This window comes from Ambystoma mexicanum, chromosome 3q, assembly GCF_040938575.1.
Source record: "Ambystoma mexicanum isolate Mex_15411 chromosome 3q, UKY_AmexF1_1, whole genome shotgun sequence".
NCBI classification, from domain to species: Eukaryota; Metazoa; Chordata; class Amphibia; order Caudata; family Ambystomatidae; genus Ambystoma; species Ambystoma mexicanum.
The window spans coordinates 672322324-672341021 of NC_090926.1; the positions used below are offsets into that span (position 1 = coordinate 672322324).

General features: G+C 46.9%; 1 protein-coding gene across 2 annotated transcripts in view; it reads right to left on the bottom strand.

Annotated features, from left to right (window-relative positions):
• Positions 1–18698, bottom strand: part of LOC138582867 (cytochrome P450 2B19-like) — a 296134-nt gene that overhangs the window by 164116 nt on the left and 113320 nt on the right. Inside the window, exon 4 of one of the 2 annotated variants that reach the window (XM_069654557.1) lies at positions 452–612. In XM_069654557.1, the coding sequence (XP_069510658.1) occupies positions 452–612 (161 nt within the window). The remainder of the gene's footprint in view (positions 1–451; positions 613–18698) is intronic. The other variant, XM_069654559.1, reaches the window with a different exon arrangement.

The following is an 18698-nucleotide window of genomic DNA, read 5'->3' on the forward strand; positions in this document are numbered from 1 at the left end:
TGCAGAGTGTGAGAAGGCCAATTAGTCCCAAAGACGAATGAATGGCATTTCCCCAAGGCAGACAATTACGTTGATGGTCAGGGATACATTTTTAATACAATTCGAGACACAATTAGGATCCCTCAGGGGGCAAACTGGCATTTGACGAAATTAGCAACTTACCTGTTGCCACCACAGGCTAGTAAGGCTCAGGCATAGGAGTCACCTGATATGACTGACCCAGTCCTATCCCTTCTGGACGTTCACAGCGCCAAACCTACTAAGAATAATTACATTTTTCTGAGTTTGCCGGCCCACATTTGGCACCATTACACAGCTACCCACACCACAACCTTTAAACACAAGAACCTGGGTCAAATAGCAACTAGTGACTTAAGTGGCTAACTACCGAGTCACCCATTCAGACTGAACCCTACATTCGGAGAGCAATTTTAAAAATTCAGCCACCAACCTGAAAGCCACGTTTTCCCAGAAAGGCAATATTCTCATTCACCATTCTTAGCAGAGTCAAGAAGATTTCATCCTCTGTATTGAAGCGGTCTCCAAATACGATGGAGCAGATGACATTTGACACTGCTGCTGTGATCCTTTCTGCTGGATTGAAGGGGTTTCCTTAGCAGGAGGCAGTAGGGGAAAAAAAAAAAAACGAACAACGTAGAGTTACAGGTTTTCAAGGGCATTCTTCAGAGAGTGAAACCCACTTTGAGACAGATTCAAAAACAGTGGACTGTTCAAGGAGATGATCAGAGAGTAGACTCAACAGAGCAAGAGTAGTGAAGAGCCTATGGATTTGACAGGCAGCCAAGACTGGTTAAGTTAATCACCCGTTCATTACACCAAATAGAGTCTTGAATAAAATGAGCAGCCTTTAAGAACTACCCAAGCACTCTACTTTATTCACACCTGATCTCTTCCACTACCACCATTAACCTGTCCTTTCCCACTTTTACAGTACCAAGCAAAAAGGGGTCGCACAAACGGCAGAAATTGCGCTATTTCACATTACTAGGCTGGGATTTCTGAATTTAGGAACAGTGGCGAGTTGCTGGTGATTTAGTAAGTAAACCCCAAAACCTTGATGAATTCTACAAAGAGAGCACAGCTAGTTGGATTCATAGAAAGACAGTGATAACACAAAGGCTATTTGATTTGATAATCTGAGCACATGCCAAGTGCTTGCTCTCCAAAATTCAAGCATTTGTGGGACTAGACTGCTCCCCCCCCCCCCAAGGGAATGATCATAGGTGAGGTTTGTGCCCACATGTCCAAAACAAAGGCTACTGCAGCCAATCAGAAATGGTAAGCTACAACTTGAGATCCTTTATATTTTAGCATTAATACTCAGTCTTTGGACTCTTACGCCAACATTACGAACATGGGCACTACTAAATGTCAAGTTCCTATTTTGAGCCAGAATACCTGTATACATCTGCAATCGACATCAAAGAGCCTGTCCCAAGCTCATGGAAACAAACTGCTCTACCGCTGCAAACCTTTGCATGCTGTTGGGACCCTGAATGCTCCGTTACGGACACAGTCCCGAGACTCTGCTGCTCGAATGATGCTACTGAAACAGAGCAAATGTACAGGAGGCATGCTCCCTCCTGGGGGGTGGTAGTAGTCCTAGATGCTGTGCTCTTTGTGAGTCTTTGCCCTCATTTTCTGCCCAAGAATACTCCTTCTCGTTAGTAGGAACAAAGTTCCTGCCCTCCCCGTTTAAATTGGTGTCAGGTTGGTCTAGCCACTTGCTGAAACCCTGTGCTGAAACCTTTGATGCAGACAGGGCATGCTGCCTTGTCCTTGCTACCCCCAAGGCTCTGGTCCTTCTATTGGGAGCGAGCCTTTTGGTGCTAATGCACGGAATATTGAGCCTTCTCTACAGAGCTATAAACAACCTTTGTCAAAAGAGATACTTGCTTTGGTTATATACGGTCTACATGTGATCAGATTCTAAATAAACTTTGAATGATTGGGATAATTCGAGAACAGGTTTCCATGCTGTTCTCTATGTTCCAAACACTCTCTTTTCTAGGCTGTAACTGGCCACCAGATAAGGTAAGAGGGTACTCACATTACAAGACAAACAGACTCTGCACATGCAACCATTGATTCCGTCAGTGAAAGAAACATTAATCTCTGGTGTGTACCACTTTTCTGTATACGTTATAGCATGTTTTTAAAATAAATACATCCCCCTTCTTTGAAATATTGCTGTGACTAATCGTGGGATTCAGTCACATCTCCCAAGGGGGAAGCCTTTCCTTGTGAAGCTAGGGAGGCGAGTCCGCTACACGATCACCTCCCTAGTGGTAGAGGCAAGTGGGACCTCATGGGAGGGGATAACGACTCCAGTTCCGATGAGGAACACCCTTTCCACCTCAATCAGCAACACACCAATGTCAATCTTGTTGAAGGAAGACGAGAATAATCCATATACATGTTACTGTGAAGTTCTGTCTGAAGCCAAGTACCTGCCTTGTACTGAGAGGAAGAAACCCAATGAAGTCATAATTAATATGGCTCGGACAGAGAATGACTTCCCTGAGATGCTGGGGCATCCCAGAGGAGAGTCAAAAGTGGGAGGAGAAAGAACAAGGTTCATAGAAGCCCAGGAATTTTAAAACTGTGTCAGCAGCTGTTAGGCAGAACCCTGTGCAGTTCCCTTAGGGACCACTGCAAAAAGTTTAAGACTACAGGTGTTGGCAGTAAACCCAATTGGTAGCAGTCTGTACCACCCAGATTTACCTGGTAGCTGTGGCTGAGCAGTCAGACCTCTCTCAAGAAGAGTTAGACAGTATATAGAGTATACACATTAGGTACAAAAATACAGTAGCACAAGCAAACACTGACCAGAGCTTTGGTATAAAAGTATACAATTATTTAAAAACACACTTGTACAAAAATACACTGGCACTAATATGTCAAGCAAGTTCAAACACAGTCACTAGAAATATATACACCTCCCTGATTAATTATTCGACAAGTCTTAGGAAAAGAACACCACTTATTATCAAAGACAGGTGAGCGCTTAACCAAGATGGCACTCCAAAAATTGTTTAAAAAGGGAGAGAAAAGGCAGAATTAGGAAAGCACACAATACCAACACTTTCTAAAGAACCACAACAAGTCAAGAAAGGCAGGGTCTACTGTAGAGCAAAAAGTTCATAGACCAGGCCCACTCTTGGAGAGAGGAAGGCGGAATGTGCCCAAGATCACACAGTTGAAGTACACTTTAAAAGTCTTTGCAGATAGTTCAAAAAGGAGTTAGATCAGTTCAGAAAAGTTAGTTAACAGGTCTGAGGTCACCCCAGGATAGAGAGTCAAGGATTTACGGGACACCTTGAAGAGTCTGTTGCAAGGGAGACCAGGCGTGACACAGTACCTGAAATGGTGAGAAAGCTCCAGCGGGGGCAGTTGTTCCTGGAAGCGGGTTCAAGTCGGTGTTTCGTCCAGGGGAAGAGAAGATCTCGACGTGGAGGAAAGCTGGAGGTCGTTGCACTGCCAGGGAAGAAACCAGCCGCAGAGTTTCCCGATTAAAAGGTACGATCCTTTTATTCGCGGTAGTGGTGAAGCGTGGCTATCCGGCCGCCGGGGTGCTTGCCACGGGCGATTCGACCACGAGACGATCCAGGAGGTGAAAAAGAGGCTAACTGGTTAACCCCACCAGCTCAAAGGAAGAAGACTCTCCTGGATGAAGATCTTCTGTGTCATTGGGAAGTGGTGAGACGGTTCAGCAGGGCTCTACCGGTGGTGTCGTCGTTGCCGGCTTTTCCCTCTTTGGATTCTTTAGGTCCTGTGGCGACTTCTGAAGTTCCAGTCCCCAAAGCCCTGCTTTTATGCAGAAAACCCCCATTCACCAGTGCTAGCTGTCAATCAAACATGCTAAGTGGTGAGCCGGGCGGCTCACCACTGGGCCAATCACACAGGAGTGCGACTTGAGTTACCAAGGCAACTCAGTCCAGGATGCCTATTCCCCCCCCCTCCCACACATCCTGTAGACCCAGACAGAGTGGCACCACTTTTGGAGGCTTCTGTGCAGAAGCCCGCCAAAAGTGGAACAAAGGGCTCGACTTGGGTTGGAGTTACAGAGGCGAACACAAACGCCATTTTAAAACCGAGTCCTGGCAAAAAGACCCAACCGGGGAATAAATATTAAATAAATAACCCGGCGGTATCTTTAACATTGCACCAAAAAAGTGGTGCGTTTAAAATGAATGGGAAAATCCCATAGTAAATATTCTTAAGGAATATTTCGCGTGGTAACCACTGCCACCAGCCAGAAACTCAGGGGGGACTGCACAGTGCCCCCTTGAAAACAGACTGAGGGGTAATCTAATTCACCCTTTCCAGTACTTCCACAATATGATGGTTTGTACTGGTTCTGTTCACAAATTTGGACCAATAAAGCCAATGGTGACTTTACATGCCCTGGGAGACAGTCAGTATCAGGGTATGGAGTCTATGTTTGCTGGTCACTATGACACCCCTGTGTTACTGCACTGAGGGTGCTGTGTAACACACATACCAAAAACACATGAAGCCCTATGGAGTAAAAAGACCCCATAGCCCATAAAACACATACAAAGTCAAAAGGATATCTCAAATCATGCCTAAGAGTGGGAGAAAAAGAGTCTCACTCTTAGCAGGAGAAAAAAAAAATAAACCCCAAAAATCCAGCAAAGCTGCTGGGGGACTCACTAGGTTTGGGAAATTAGCCTTAACAGAGAATTCTCCAGCAGCAGCTCCATGAAAGAAGGAGTGATGGCGATACGACTTCCAAGGAGGAAAGGAAGCATAAGCTTTAAAGCTGCCTGATGCGTACCACGAAACAGACAGGCTCTGGAGAGCCAGCCAGACCATTCTGGGTCATTGAAAAAAGACATCCAGACAAGACGTGGAGAGAGAGAAACTCACTACATACAGCCAAGGCAGCAAAGCCGACAGATCGAAGCAAGGTTCCAGGAGGGAACTACAAGGAAGTAATGGTGTTAGAAGGCAAGAGAGAATACCTCACAGACGCTGAGACCACATATATACTGAGGAGAGAGCCTGAAGAATTAAACACAGAGAAAGATGTTGTCCTGACAGAAAGAAGAGAAGCAAGCTCGAAGGAAACTGGAGACCCAGTGGCGCAACCCCATGGTTCATGCAGCCAAAGGGGAGAGTGGGAGACACAGGAAAGACCCTGGGAATAACAAACGGAGTACTCCTGCTCGCCTTAGTGAGACCCAATCGCATAAGAAGTGATAGTGATCACAGGGACACTCTTACTCGTCCTCGTGAAACCCAAGGGTGTAAGAAGAGTAATAAGGATTACGGGATCCATCATACTCGTCCCAATAAGAAAGCAAGTGACCAAGAGAGGAAGAATTATTACTGCGATCTTCATAATCTTTTCAGTGGAAAGCAAATAAGAACTGTCGCAATAAGAAGATTGGTTACAATTCTCAAGAAATAAGCTGGAAATTGGAGAAAGAGAAACTGATTCAATACATGGGAGGCCAGTCAGAAGGGTCTGTCAACCTCAGGAGTAGGGGAAGCCAGGAAGTTGGAAAAGTCTCTTAAGCAAAATGGACGCAAGAATGCAACTTTAGTTGTTTAGTATTAGAGGTATGATTAGATCAGTTTAGTTTTGGATGAAGAACAAACTTTAACTTTGGACTTCACTACTGACAATGAACAGCCTAGTTAGTTGTGTAAGTTAGGGAACCCATAGTTTAGGAAAAGTGAGGCATTTTCTTATCTTTTTCAAGATTTTCTGCCTGGCCCAATTTATAGTTGGTTTGTTCTTGGGTTTCAAAGTTCCATTTTCCACCACCACAGGATATTGTTACCAGTCTTTGTATCAAGTTAGGGTTTCACTTTCTCCCATTAACAAAGCAAAGTGTCCATTCCACCAGGATTTCTTGTAAAAAAAGAAACACTTCCTCCTTCGAGGTGCTGGGTTTTTCCCCCCCCAAAGTGCTGTGATCCTCATAGAGGTTACCTTCTTTTACCCAAGATGTTTCAGATAGGGGGGCTGTCCAACCTATCCCAACAGGGCTCTGTATCTTCTGTTGCGTTCTCAGCCTTAATTCAAAGTGTTGATACCTCTTTCTCAATCCCCCTTTTCATAGGGTAGTTGTACACTCTGGTTTCTTAGGCTCCCGTAACCTTGATTGCTTTCCCAGCTGTTAATCAAAATGTTTGTGATTTTCTTAATCCCCCTTTCATATGATATTTGCACACTGGGTTTCTCAGGCTCCCGTAACCTCGACGACTTTCCCCACAGCTAATGGTCTATGTAGCTAAGTGTGCAGAGCTCTGGGACTCAGGCTCCCTCATTTGGTTTGGTCTGGTCTTGCCGACTGTTACCGGCCTACTGGCCCACCGTAGCTCTGTTAAGATGGTCCGGAGAACCCCAGTTTAAGCAGAAAGGAGTGTCGGGAACTCTCGCAGTCAATAACGGAAACGATCAAGGTCAAAGGCAAAACCCACTTTATTAACAATCCAACGTAAAGCAAGGACAGCATACAAGCATCAAATCTTGTGACTCTCGAAGGTTCTAATACAAAACAGATTATAAACCAAACTAACGTCACTAATGTCGTCATACTACAATCTTGGTTACAAAAACCTATGAGGTAAAAGGATTTGCTGGGGAACTGACTTTTATATGCATAGTCTCTGGAGGATAGCTCAGGGGCAATGCGCTCATCTTGGAAGCAAGACGACGCAGAGCAACACACGTTCACCCCCCAGGTCCGCGCTTAGAAACCTCTGGGTATTAAGTGAGTTATAAATAACCAATTATAATAATTATAATAATAAATGGGCTAGTCTTCTAAATTGGATATTACATTTGTGATGACTCCACCTGAGGCCCCCTCCAAATGGATCATGGTGAATACATGTCATCTGTAGGATATAAGATTGGTTAATACGACACATAATGGTTGGCGCAAAATTGAGGGTCCCTATTGGTTACCATTATACTGACCAACCTTGGACAACTGATAGGTCGCAAAGACATGAGCCTTATGGGATTAGGGGGGGGAAGAGCGGCCCAGGCACTGCTTTCCTTTTAATAAAAAATATTTTAAAAAAGATACTATCCCTTATTCCTAAGCCCATGAGCCAGAGTGACTTGTTTGTAGTTAACCTTGTTAGGCACCTCATGTCTGGTAATATGCGTGAGGAGTCAAGGCAGGTGTCCCATCTGTGTCCGGTGCTAATGAATGGATGTTCTTTAACCTGGGTCATGTGTGACAAGACCACATCTGGAATTATTTTGACCTACATTTACAGGGATTTAAGCTAATTTTAAAGTGTCATGGTTTTCACTACCACTAGGGACCTGCTTGCTCCATTCCCTATGAAGTCTTTAGTGTATAATTATTCTGAACCTGGCCTTCAAAGACCAGTTGTTCTTTAATTAATCTTAGGAAAATAGGTCTGGTGCCTTGGGAATTATCTCTTGTTCTCCGAGCTGTCCGGACTCTCCTTAATTTGTCAGTAACCTTGGCTTGGGTTGCATAGCTACTATCTGTGCCTTGCACAGGTCTGTATTTCTGCGAATTCAGCAGTACATTTTTGTGAAGTCTTGAGGCCTTGCATTCACTTAAATGCGTGCTGCGGCCTCCATTTTGGAAAAGTTGGCTGCTCATTACGGTCTTGTTTCTATACTAGTAAGATATATGCGTGGGCAGATCCAGGTTGAATTCAGTTTATACATTGCTTGTGTTAATATTCTTCATGTCTAAATGAATGCAATCAATATTCTTCGTGCATAAATGCATATTTGACGTAGTGTCAATTCTTCAAGTTTAGTGCATATTTGCTTCATGTCCATTGCATGCACGTCATTCTCGCCATCTTTAGTGACATTAGGTCCATTTCCTGCTGTACCTGCCTGGGATAAGGGCGGTATGGTCGCATTAGTGAGGTATTGGGGTGGGGGAGGGGGTGTAACTATGAATGATGTATTCATCTACCTGTCACTAGCTCATTCATGGTCATACCACCATATGAGATGACATCAGTCAAGTAGAACGCCTCCCTCAGGCATTCAGCTCGTGGTTTGCTCGCCTTCCTCGCTGCCCCTGGCTCAATGGCCCAGCTTGGCCCCATCCCTATAGGAACGATGCAGAGGCTCACCTCTGCGTAGCGTTTCCCTTTCCTATGTAGGAGTTTCCCCTCTTATACACGTCACAGGAATAAACAGAATGGTGTCCTTAGCGAACCATGGTGGTCAGGCTGTGTTCAGCATTGTCTGTATCCAATCTATGTACAGAATGATCTTTGTGGACTATAGTTATGGCAGGAGATGGTCTTTTCCACATTCATATATGGAGTTGGTTTGGAGTGGGAGTACTACTCTGGAATGTGAGTCCTTGTCCCCAAGAAGGGAGTCACTCCCAGTGAGGTCCCACCTGTCCAGACCCCTAGGGATGGTCTTGCATAGCAGGCCCCCCTCCCTAGGCTCAAAGGGGGTGGGATCCACTATAAGGAGAAGGGACAAATTGTCCAGATTCGGCACATACCCCTCCCATTAAATGAGAGGCTCCTCCTTGATTAGGAAGAGGGAAACTACTTTAAAAAATTCATTTGACCTTGTTCTTTCCCCTTTTCGTTCTTCGACCGACAAACAATATGGCTGTAATCCAATACCATCCTCAGGACTCCAGCATTAGAATCTTTGGGGAGAGCAGTCAGTCACAAGTCAGAATCTTCTTCCAGAAAGATAATACCGTAAGTTTAGGATTGCCCATTTGATGGCTCAGGCTTCAAGTTCTACGGTCGCATAGGCCTGTTCTCTGGGGAACAATTTCCAACTTGTATATATGATGGGATGTTCCAAGTCATAATGTTCTTGGGACAGCATGACTCCCATTCCGACCTTACAAGCATCTGTATGCAGGATACATTTGCGTATTGATATCAGGCATTTTCTTGGCATAGGATTTATTTGAGGCCTTTAAAGCTTTGTTGATCTTCATCCTCCCAAACAAGCTTTTGTGGACAGGAGTTCTGCTCGTCAGTAAGAGTGGCGGCTATGGTGGAATCATTTGGTATTAACCTTCTGTAGTAGCTGGTTAATCCAAGGAAAGCATGCAGTTCTCCTTTGTATTTTGGTACAGGTGTTTGTACCGCCTTGACCTTTTCGGTTTGGGCTTGGATCAGTCTGCTTCCCACAAAATAACCTAGACAATATACAGCTGACTTGGCCAGGTGGAATATCTGAGTTGGCTGTTAAACCCACGCGCCAGAGGGCTCTTATGGATGTCAGCTAAATAAGCTCTGGAGAAGCTGGAATAAGGTCTCAAGATTTTGTCCATCAATCGTTGGAATGTGACAGGAGTGCTGTGCAACCCAAAAGGCAGTTCCTTAAATTGGAAAAGCCCTTGAGGGGTGTAAAAGGTATATTCCTCCCTGCTCCTTCCCTTCCCCCCTCATCTGTGGGATTCAGGGGTACCTTCCAATAACCTTTGGAGATGTATTTGGAGATGTATTTGGAGGGCCAAAGCTTCTCAATGAGCCCGTCAATTCTGGGCATAGGGTAATTGCCGATGGTGGAGTTGGAATTTAATGTTCTGAAATATATACAAAATCTCCAAGACTTGTTTGGCAACTACGACAATGGGAGATGACCAATAACTGAGCATTCCATGATATTAGCCTTGTGCATCTCCTGGAGTTTGGTCTCAATAATTTCCCTCCTTGCCTCTGGAATTATGCAAGACTTCAGGTTTACCATCTGCCCAGCCACGGACCGGATAAAATGAAATATTTTGCACTCCGCCGGGTTGTTCTGGAATTTGGTCTAAAAGGTTTTGGAGGTCTTCACGTTAGGAAAGTGGCAGATAGTTACGGATTAGTTATGGATTAGCTGTTGGTTGAGGTCTGGATTTAACTTTGGACTGCCTGGGAAATGGGTAGGATGGCTTCTTCCCTTTCCTCCCAGGTCTCCCTCAACATATCTAATATTTCTTGAGGCTCTCTCCCATACAGGAATTGAAATGGTGAATAGCTTAGAGACGCCTGAGGGGTTTTCCAGACCACAAATGGTGCCCATGGAATCAAAACAACATAGTTTATGCCATCTGTGTCTACCAAATTGTGGAGAATCCTTTGCAGGGTTTGATTAAACCTCTCCACAAGTCCATCCATTTGGGGATGATAAACATAGGTTCAAAGGGTTTTGATTTTTAGCATCTCTTCTTTCATGATCTTTGACATAAAAAAGTTGTAGCCTGGTCGGTAAGGATTTCTTTGGGGAACCTTACACTTAATAGAAAAGAATGGAGATGTTTCAGGATCTGTTGACTCGTGTTGTTCTGGAGAGTAAAGGCCTCAGGATATCGGGTGGCGTAGTCAACGATCACTAATATATATTTGCTCTCCAGTTTTGATAGTTCTATATCCATGGCTATTCTAGAGAAGGGGATGTCAATAATGAGAATTGGTTGTAACGGAGCCGGGTAAACTGGAGTGGCTTGCTGTCTTCTGCCAGATTTCGCATGCAGCGACATCATTCTTCACATTAGCAAACGCAGCAGGCCAGTAGAACAGAGGCACCACTTTGTTTTGAATCTTCCCTATTCCCTGATGGCAGCTGTCAAATGGGAGTAGGCAAGCTCCAACACTACCATTCAATGACTTTGAGGAACCACTAGTCAGTGATGTCCATCTTTTCCCATGTCTACTCAGTGCAGCAGGCTCTTCCTCATAACGAAGAAGGAACCAGCTTGGCTACGACCCTGCTGCTCCAAGGTTACCCTTGCAAAGGTCGTGGTCGTTCCTTTGAGCAATAGCAAGATCCGCTAACAGGGCCATTTCCCCCATGTCTCCCCTCTCAGGTTGCTCTCTATTGAGACAACTTCTCCAAAGCCCAATGATTCCCTCTTGGTTTTGACTAGTGTTTCTGTTTTCTGGGTTACTGGCTTTCTCAAGGATTCACAGAGATATGGCCTTCCCTTCCTTAACTAAAGAGTAACCTTAACCTTCCCCTAAAATGAGAATCTATTACCCCAGCAGCAACATGTGGGCCATATCGCCAACCTAATCCAGATTTACTTGCAAGTCTGATAGAAGTTCCTGGTGGTGGGAAAAGACATACGCCCTGGGGGCTTTGGCTTTTTCCAATGGTCTTTGTGAAGAGGAGGGGTCCCCAATTTATATGAACTGGCCTATATCCAGCTTCTGACAGAAGAAGGACTTGACAATTAGAGGTAATTCTCAAGAAGTTTTATTAAAATAAAAGAATCAAAGTAGACTGCTATCAGGGAATTTCCCTACATAGCAAAGCAAAAGCTAAGGGTGCGCTTTAAAGAACAAAATAAAGTTGTTCAGTCTGTATCAGATCCCTCCAACTGGCCCTAACACTTTAGAAAACACATCTAACTAAAAGGGAAATGGGAGGCGTTGTACAATAACCTCAACTGGGCATCTGCCTGGTCTAATTTATTTGATTTGTTCTTGGGTTTAAATGTTCTTGTGATCCTCATACAGGTTATTTTCTTTTACCCAAGATGTTTCAGATAGGGCAGCTGTACACCCTTTCCTATCAGAGTTATGTACCTTCTGTTGCTTTCGCAGCCTTAATTCAAAGTGTTCTGGTCTCTTTCTCAATCCCCCATTCCTAGGGTAGTTGCACACTCCGGTTTCTCAGGCTCCTGTAACCTTGAAAGATTCCTCAGCCTCTACTCACAACATTCGTGGTATGCTCTGCATCGAGTTTCTCAGGCTCCTGTAAGTAACCTCATCAGCTTTCCCCATGGCTACCTGCCTATGTAGCTACAGTCCGATATGTGCGGAGCTCGGGCTACCTCATTCGATCAGTTTTAGCATCCGTTACCAGCCTACTGGCCCATCACAGCTCGTTCATGGTCATGCCAACATGAGACGTAGGCCTTCCCCTCTCCGACCTCGGTTCCTCGGTTAGGTAGAACGCCAACCCTCAGGCGTTCGGCTCACTGCTCGCTTGCCCTCGTCACTGCCACTGGCTCCATCCCTCCAGGATGGCAAAGATGCAGGGGCTCACCTCTGTGTAGTGGTTCCCTTTGCTCTCTAGGAGTTTCCTCTCTTATACACCTCACAGGAATAAACAGAACAGTGTCCTTCTCGACCATGGCATTAAAGCCGAGTTCAGCATTGCCTGTAGCCAATATAATGTAAAGAATGATCTTTGTGTAATATAGGGCCCACTTGCCCAGACTGCTAGGGAGGGTATTGCATAGTCGGCTCACCTCCCCAGCCTCAAAGGGGTGGCTCCGCTCTGGGGAGAAGGGACGAATTCTCCATATACATACTCAGGCTGACATAACAAAAAGGTAGATAGGTATGTTGGCAGGCAACCAAAGCAAGACCTGCAGAGCGAGGAAAGAAAACGGATGACCCAGTCCAGGAGAACAAGGAGAAGAATGCAGGCAGGAGTAAGGAAGGAAGAGGAATTACCTGGAAGTGAAAGGATGGAAAAGCAGAAGTAGTCAGACAACAAGGGGCAGGAACTCCATAGAACAGAAGACAGAGACAAGGCAAATCAATAGGGAACAAGCACGACCAGAGTGTTGAGACGTGCCAAGCCGAACCGGACTGGCGACTTTATTGGGTTGCAGTGAGAATTAATCCTTGTTCATGGGACGCTTTGCCATGTGCTTGTCCTGTGCTGCGTATTGCAGGATAGATTGCGACGCCAGGAGAGTGGAGCACGGTTGCCACAGAATGCCAGTACTGCATACTGCCTCACCGCAGGTGCCAGCAGCGACTATCAACAAACAGCCAGGCCCAACGCAAGGCTTGCCCACCACATGCGGTCTCGGAGCAAGGTCCACAGGGATGGGGCCTGACAAGTTGTCTAGTGCTTGGATTGTGACACATTGCACCAGACTCGTTCCAGTTCTATGCTCGCTCCACTGCCTTAAAAACCTGAACCTTTTTGGAGTATATGTATCAACTACAAGATGAATAATTATACAAAATAAAAACAATTAAAGATTACGTGTAGCATCCTTTTTTTTAGCACTAAATGTTTGCCTGGTGTGTGCTAACATTTAAATAACATCCAACATAATGTCACGCGCTGCCGCCTTCCGTGGACCCAGTGGTCCAGATTGCGGCTTGCAGGCCGCCATTGAATTGACCGTCACGTTTCTCCAACGTTGACGGCAGCGGTCTAGCGTTGCGGCAACAGCGGAGAGGGAGGCTTATTAGCCACGCCCTCCCTGTTTACTGTGCGTTGCAACCCGCTTCGGTCAGCCTCCCTGCGGCTGCTCTCTCTCGGTTGCTACAACGCTAGTTCATCTCTGTTCCTGTGCTTTCTCTCTGGGTACTGCCTCCTCGAGGCACCGCTACAAAATACTTTCTCTCTCTCTGGGGTCTCTACCCCGCCTCTTTCCCTCGCTCTGTTCCCGTACTTCCGCGCTTGGTTTCCAACCTCTTTCCCCGTTTGCTCTCCGGAGCTTTTGGTTGGTTCCCTTACCTGGTGTCAACACTCCGCTGGCTCCTGGCCCTGTCCACGGCATCCTTGGAGTCCGCATTCCGCTCTACATCCTCCAGAACGGACATCAGCTACTTCTTACCTACAGTTGGGGTTTTTTGTGCCCTGCGGGCTTTTTCCCCCTTCTCGTCCCTTTCGAGAGAGGGGCCACAGGCGGTGCTAGTTAACAGCATAGCACTGTGGCTTCCTTCCGGGAGAGAGACTCTTACCCAGAAAAAAAAGAGAAGAAGAAGAAGCAGAAGCAGGATTATCGAGCCCGCCGACCGCAGATTTCTTCAGTTCTGGACTGTCAGGTGAGGAGGAGGAGGAAAAGGGAAAGTCGGAGATGTGGGAGGTTCAGCCCCAGGGGGCTGACAGTTTGCAACGCCAAGATCCCATGATGGCTACCACTGAACAATTGCAAGAGGTGGTGACCGCGGTACAAAGCCTCTCAGCAGAGGTACAGAACCTTTCTGTAGAGGTACAGACTTTGAGGACTGAAAACAATGTGCTGAAACAACTAATAACTGCCCGGGAACCCAGATCGGTAGATTTGCCACCCATGGCTTTACCTTCAGGGAAGTACGACGGCACACCCAAGAAATTAAAAGAATTTTTGGAGGCTTGCAGCATCCATTTTGCATTTCGGCCCAACACTTTTCCCACCGGTCATGCCCGGGTGGGCTTCATGATTTCCAATATGGCCAGAAATGCCTTAGCCTGGGCCACCCCGTTAGTGGTGGGGGCCGATCCGGTACTGCAAGATTATGAGGCCTTTATTGCAAGGCTGAAACAGAACTTTGAGAGGCCCAAACTAACCTTTCAGCAGGTGAGGATCTGTTAGATGTGCGCCAAGGCCAGACAGACGTACTCACTTACATTTCCATCTTCAATCGACTGGCCATTGAAGCTGGATGGCAAGAGCAAGCTCAGTTGGTCATATTCCGAAGGGGTCTACGAGAAGACATTAAGGACGAATTAGCCAGATCTCCTCGACCAGCCTCTTTCCCCGAATTGTTGGCAGCAGCCGTCCAGATCGAGCATAGGCTTCATGAGCGAAGACTGAAAAGACGGAAGAATCGTAACCCGACTTTCTCTACAAGTTTTCCTCCTTCCTCCACCACAGCTCCTCCATGCCCAGATGAACCGATGCAGATCGGTACTACTCGTCCTTCATTGTCCTTGGAAGAAAGGAAGAGACGGAGAGATTTGAAGTTATGTGCATATTGTGGTTCTGACCAACATCAGATAAAGAACTGCACAGAGATTCCATCCCGAAAGTCGGGAAACGAGAACCCTCGGTCCTAGGAGGGACGGGAATCCGAGGGAATTTTGCCAGTCCCTATGTGTCCTTATCCGTGGGTCCCGCTAATCAGTTGGAGGATTCACGACTCATGGTGCTCAAAGTACTACTAATGATTGATCAACAGAAGATTGATGCCTTGGCCCTATTGGACTGCGGGGCAGCCGGCAATTTTGTAGATACCATTTGGGCAGACAAGGTTGGCCTACGCAGAATCAACCGGAAAGAAGACCAGAAGGTGGAAGGAGTGGACGGTAGTCCACTTAGCTCTGGACCCATCACGCAGACCACCGAATACTTACAGATGCCCATTCAACAGCATTCTGAATCAATTCAGTTTGACATTATTCGCGCTGCACATTTTCCTCTCATCTTAGGGATCACATGGTTACGCAAACATAACCCCTAAATCAACTGGTCTACTAACAGTATCAGTTTTGATTCAGGGTTTTGTCAAAAGGCATGTTTAAAAGACCTACTTTTTATGGAGGCCACGGCACATACTGCCCTGCCAGTAAGCACGATTGGTGTACACTCCCTTCCATTGGACCTCTCATCCTATGAGACGGTATTTGCAGAAAGGAACGTCCTTGAATTACCTCCACACAGGCCGGAGGACTGTTCAATTGATCTTCTCCCCAATGCTTTAGTCCCCTTTGGTCGAATGTTCTCATTATCTCAATCTGAAAAGAAGGCTCTCAGATCCTACCTGGATGATAATTTGCAAAACGGACTTATCCGCCCGTCAAAATCCCCAGCGGGAGCCCCATTGTTCTTTATTCCGAAAAAAGATTCCCTAGATCTTCGACCATGTATTGACTATCGAGGATTAAATAAAGTTACCATCAGGGATCGCTATCCCATGCCCCTCATCACAGACATTTTGGAGGCAGTCCAAGGAGCCAAGATCTTCACCAAATTGGACCTTCGCAGTGCTTACCATCTCTTACGGATCCATGCTGGTGACGAGTGGAAAACGGCTTTCCGTACTCCATTTGGATTATTGGAGTACCATGTGATGCCGTTTGGGCTGGTCAACGCACCTGCAGTTTTTCAGAGGTTCATGGACCGGATATTCTCAGATCTCATGTTTGTGTCTGTTATGGTCTATTTGGATGATATCTTGATATTTTCAAAGGACCCCCGAGTCAACAGAACTACTCTGTGATCGAGCGAGAGCTTCTGGCCATGAAACTGGCATGTGAAGAATGGAGGCATCTACTACAAGGAGGTAGTTGTCCATTCACCATCCGCACCGACCACAAAAATCTGCAGGCGCTCCAGAACATGGATTGTGTCAATTCTCGCCAGGCCCGATGGGCACATTTCTTTGCCCAGTATGATTTTCGGATTACCTATATCCCTGGTTCCCAGAATCTACTAGCAGACGCATTATCCCGGAAGGAGGTGTCGGAAGGTTCCAGACTTCAGCCACCAGAAAGACTCTTTCACAGGAATCGGGTGTTCATCCAGGCGGCCAGTTTCCTCCAGCAAGTTAAAGAAGCTACCGTTCTGTCTGAACACAGTGAAGTAAAGGAAAGATTCACGGAAAAAGACGGACTGTTGTTTCACAATCATCGACTCTTCATACCCTGATCCGCCCTCCAACATCAGGTTGTGAAGTGGTGCCATGATCACAAGACGGCCGGCCATAGAGGACAATCCAACACGGTGCAACTGATTAAGAGATATTTCTATTGGCCAGGGATTCAAGCTGAGGTCAAGAAATTTATACAATCCTGCAACATCTGTAATAGCAGTAAATATCGTACCACCAAACCTTTGGGTTTACTCGAACAGGGTTCAGTACCCCTGCGTCCGTGGAGCCATATCTCCACTGATTTCATAGTGGACTTGCCGGTTTCTCAAGCCTGTACCTGCATCATGGTGACCATCGATTCCATGTCCAAACTGGCACATTTCTCTCCTCTTCCGGGATTGCCCACTGCGGCTGAGATGGCTAGTGTGTTTCTTAGGGATATATTTCGTCTCCACGGCCTCCCTGATAAGATCACTTCTGACAGAGGCAGCCAATACATCTCTAAGTTCTGGTCAGCGTTGTGTCAGCAGTTGGGCATCGAAAGGGCACTCTCCTCGGGTTTCCACCCACAGACCAATGGGCAGACAGAGCGATTGAACGGCACTCTCGAACAGTACTTACGTTGCTACGTCAATCAGGAACAAGACAATTGGGTGTCGCTCCTTCCGACGGCGGAATTTGCATATAACAATTCTCGGCACTCTGCCTCTGGTCTCACTCCATTTTTTTGTACTTATGGGACTCATCCCCGCTCCATATTTCCCAGTGTCTCTCTTACTTGCAATCTCCCTGCAGTGGAGGACACGTTGTCCATAATACGGGAGGCCCACAGGACAGCCAGACGCAGTCTGCTGGAAAGCCTAATAGCTTACAAGACTCAAGCTGATCGTCACCGATTGGGGGTGCCAGAGTGGAAGGTGGGCACCAGGGTATGGCTTGCTACCAAGTTTCTACCCCGGTGGACCCGACCGTCTAAACTTTCCCCCCGCTTCATTGGTCCTTATCCAATTGTGGCCAAGATCAACCCTGTTGCCTTCCGTTTGAAATTGCCCCCTTGCCTACATCGAGTGCACCCTGTTTTTCACTCCTCCCTCCTTCATGAAGCTGGTCAGGGCTCGTCTGTTAGATCCCTTCCATTACGGGCTCCGCCACAGGTTGATGTAGACTACGAGGTGTCCCAAATCTGTGATTCTCGCTATAGGCGGGGTCGCCTGGAATATCTGGTGCATTGGGAAGGGTATTCTAGAGCTGAGGATTCCTGGGAACCCATTTCACATCTCAAAGCCCCGGTTTTGCTCAGGAGGTTCCATAGGGCGCACCCTGGCAAACCGGGGGGGTGGAGTATTGGGGGGGGAATACTGTCACGCGCCGCCGCCTTCCGTGGACCCTGTGGTCCAGATTGCGGCTTGCAGGCCGCCATTGAATTGACCGTCACGTTTCTCCGACGTTGACGGCAGCGGTCTAGCGTTGCGGCAACAGCGGACAGGGAGGCTTATTAGCCACGCCCTCCCTGTTCACTGTGTGTTGCAACCCGCTTCGGTCAGCCTCCCTGCGGCTGCTCTCTCTCGGTTGCTACAACGCTAGTTTATCTCTTTTCCTGTGCTTTCTCTCTGGGTACTGCCTCCTCTAGGCACCGCTACGAAATACTTTCTCTCTCTCTGCGGTCTCTACCCCGCCTCTTTCCCTCGCTCTGTTCCCGTGCTCTCCGGAGCTTTTGGTTGGTTCCCTTACCTGGTGTCAACACTCCGCTGGCTCCTGGCCCTGTCCACGGCATCCTTGGAGTCCGCATTCAGCTCTACATCCTCCAGGACGGACATCAGCTACTGCTTACCTACAGTTGGGGTTTTTTGTGCCCTGCGGGCTTTTTCCCCTTCTCGTCCCTTTCGGGAGAGGGGCCACAGGCGGTGCTAGTTAACAGCATAGCACTGTGGCTTCCTTCCGGGAGAGACACTCTTACTCAGGAAAAAAAAAAGAGAAGAATAAGAAGCAGGATTATCGAGCCCGCCGACCGCAGATTTCTTCAGTTCTGGACTATTTGTCAGGTGAGGAGGAGGAGGAAGAGGGAAAGTCGGAGTTGTGGGAGGTTCAGCCCCAGGGGGCTGACACATAATGGCACATTCATGTTGCTCTTGTCAACTCTCTAGCATTACATGTGATCCGAGTGGGTGGGGTTACACTATATGATAGTAAGAGGGTCGCGGGGGTGAGGGGCGATCAGATGCTTAGGAGCAATGTTGGCAGAAGTAGGAAGTCCCCTATGTTGACCTCGGGGGTTCCACCACACTTACAAAGTCTTGCGCATGTCAGAAATGGTTGTGCCGAAAAGGAGACCGTTTTTCAAATGAGGGGCTATCGAGTGGTAGTTTCTACATATGTCATAAGACTAACTAGTTAGGATC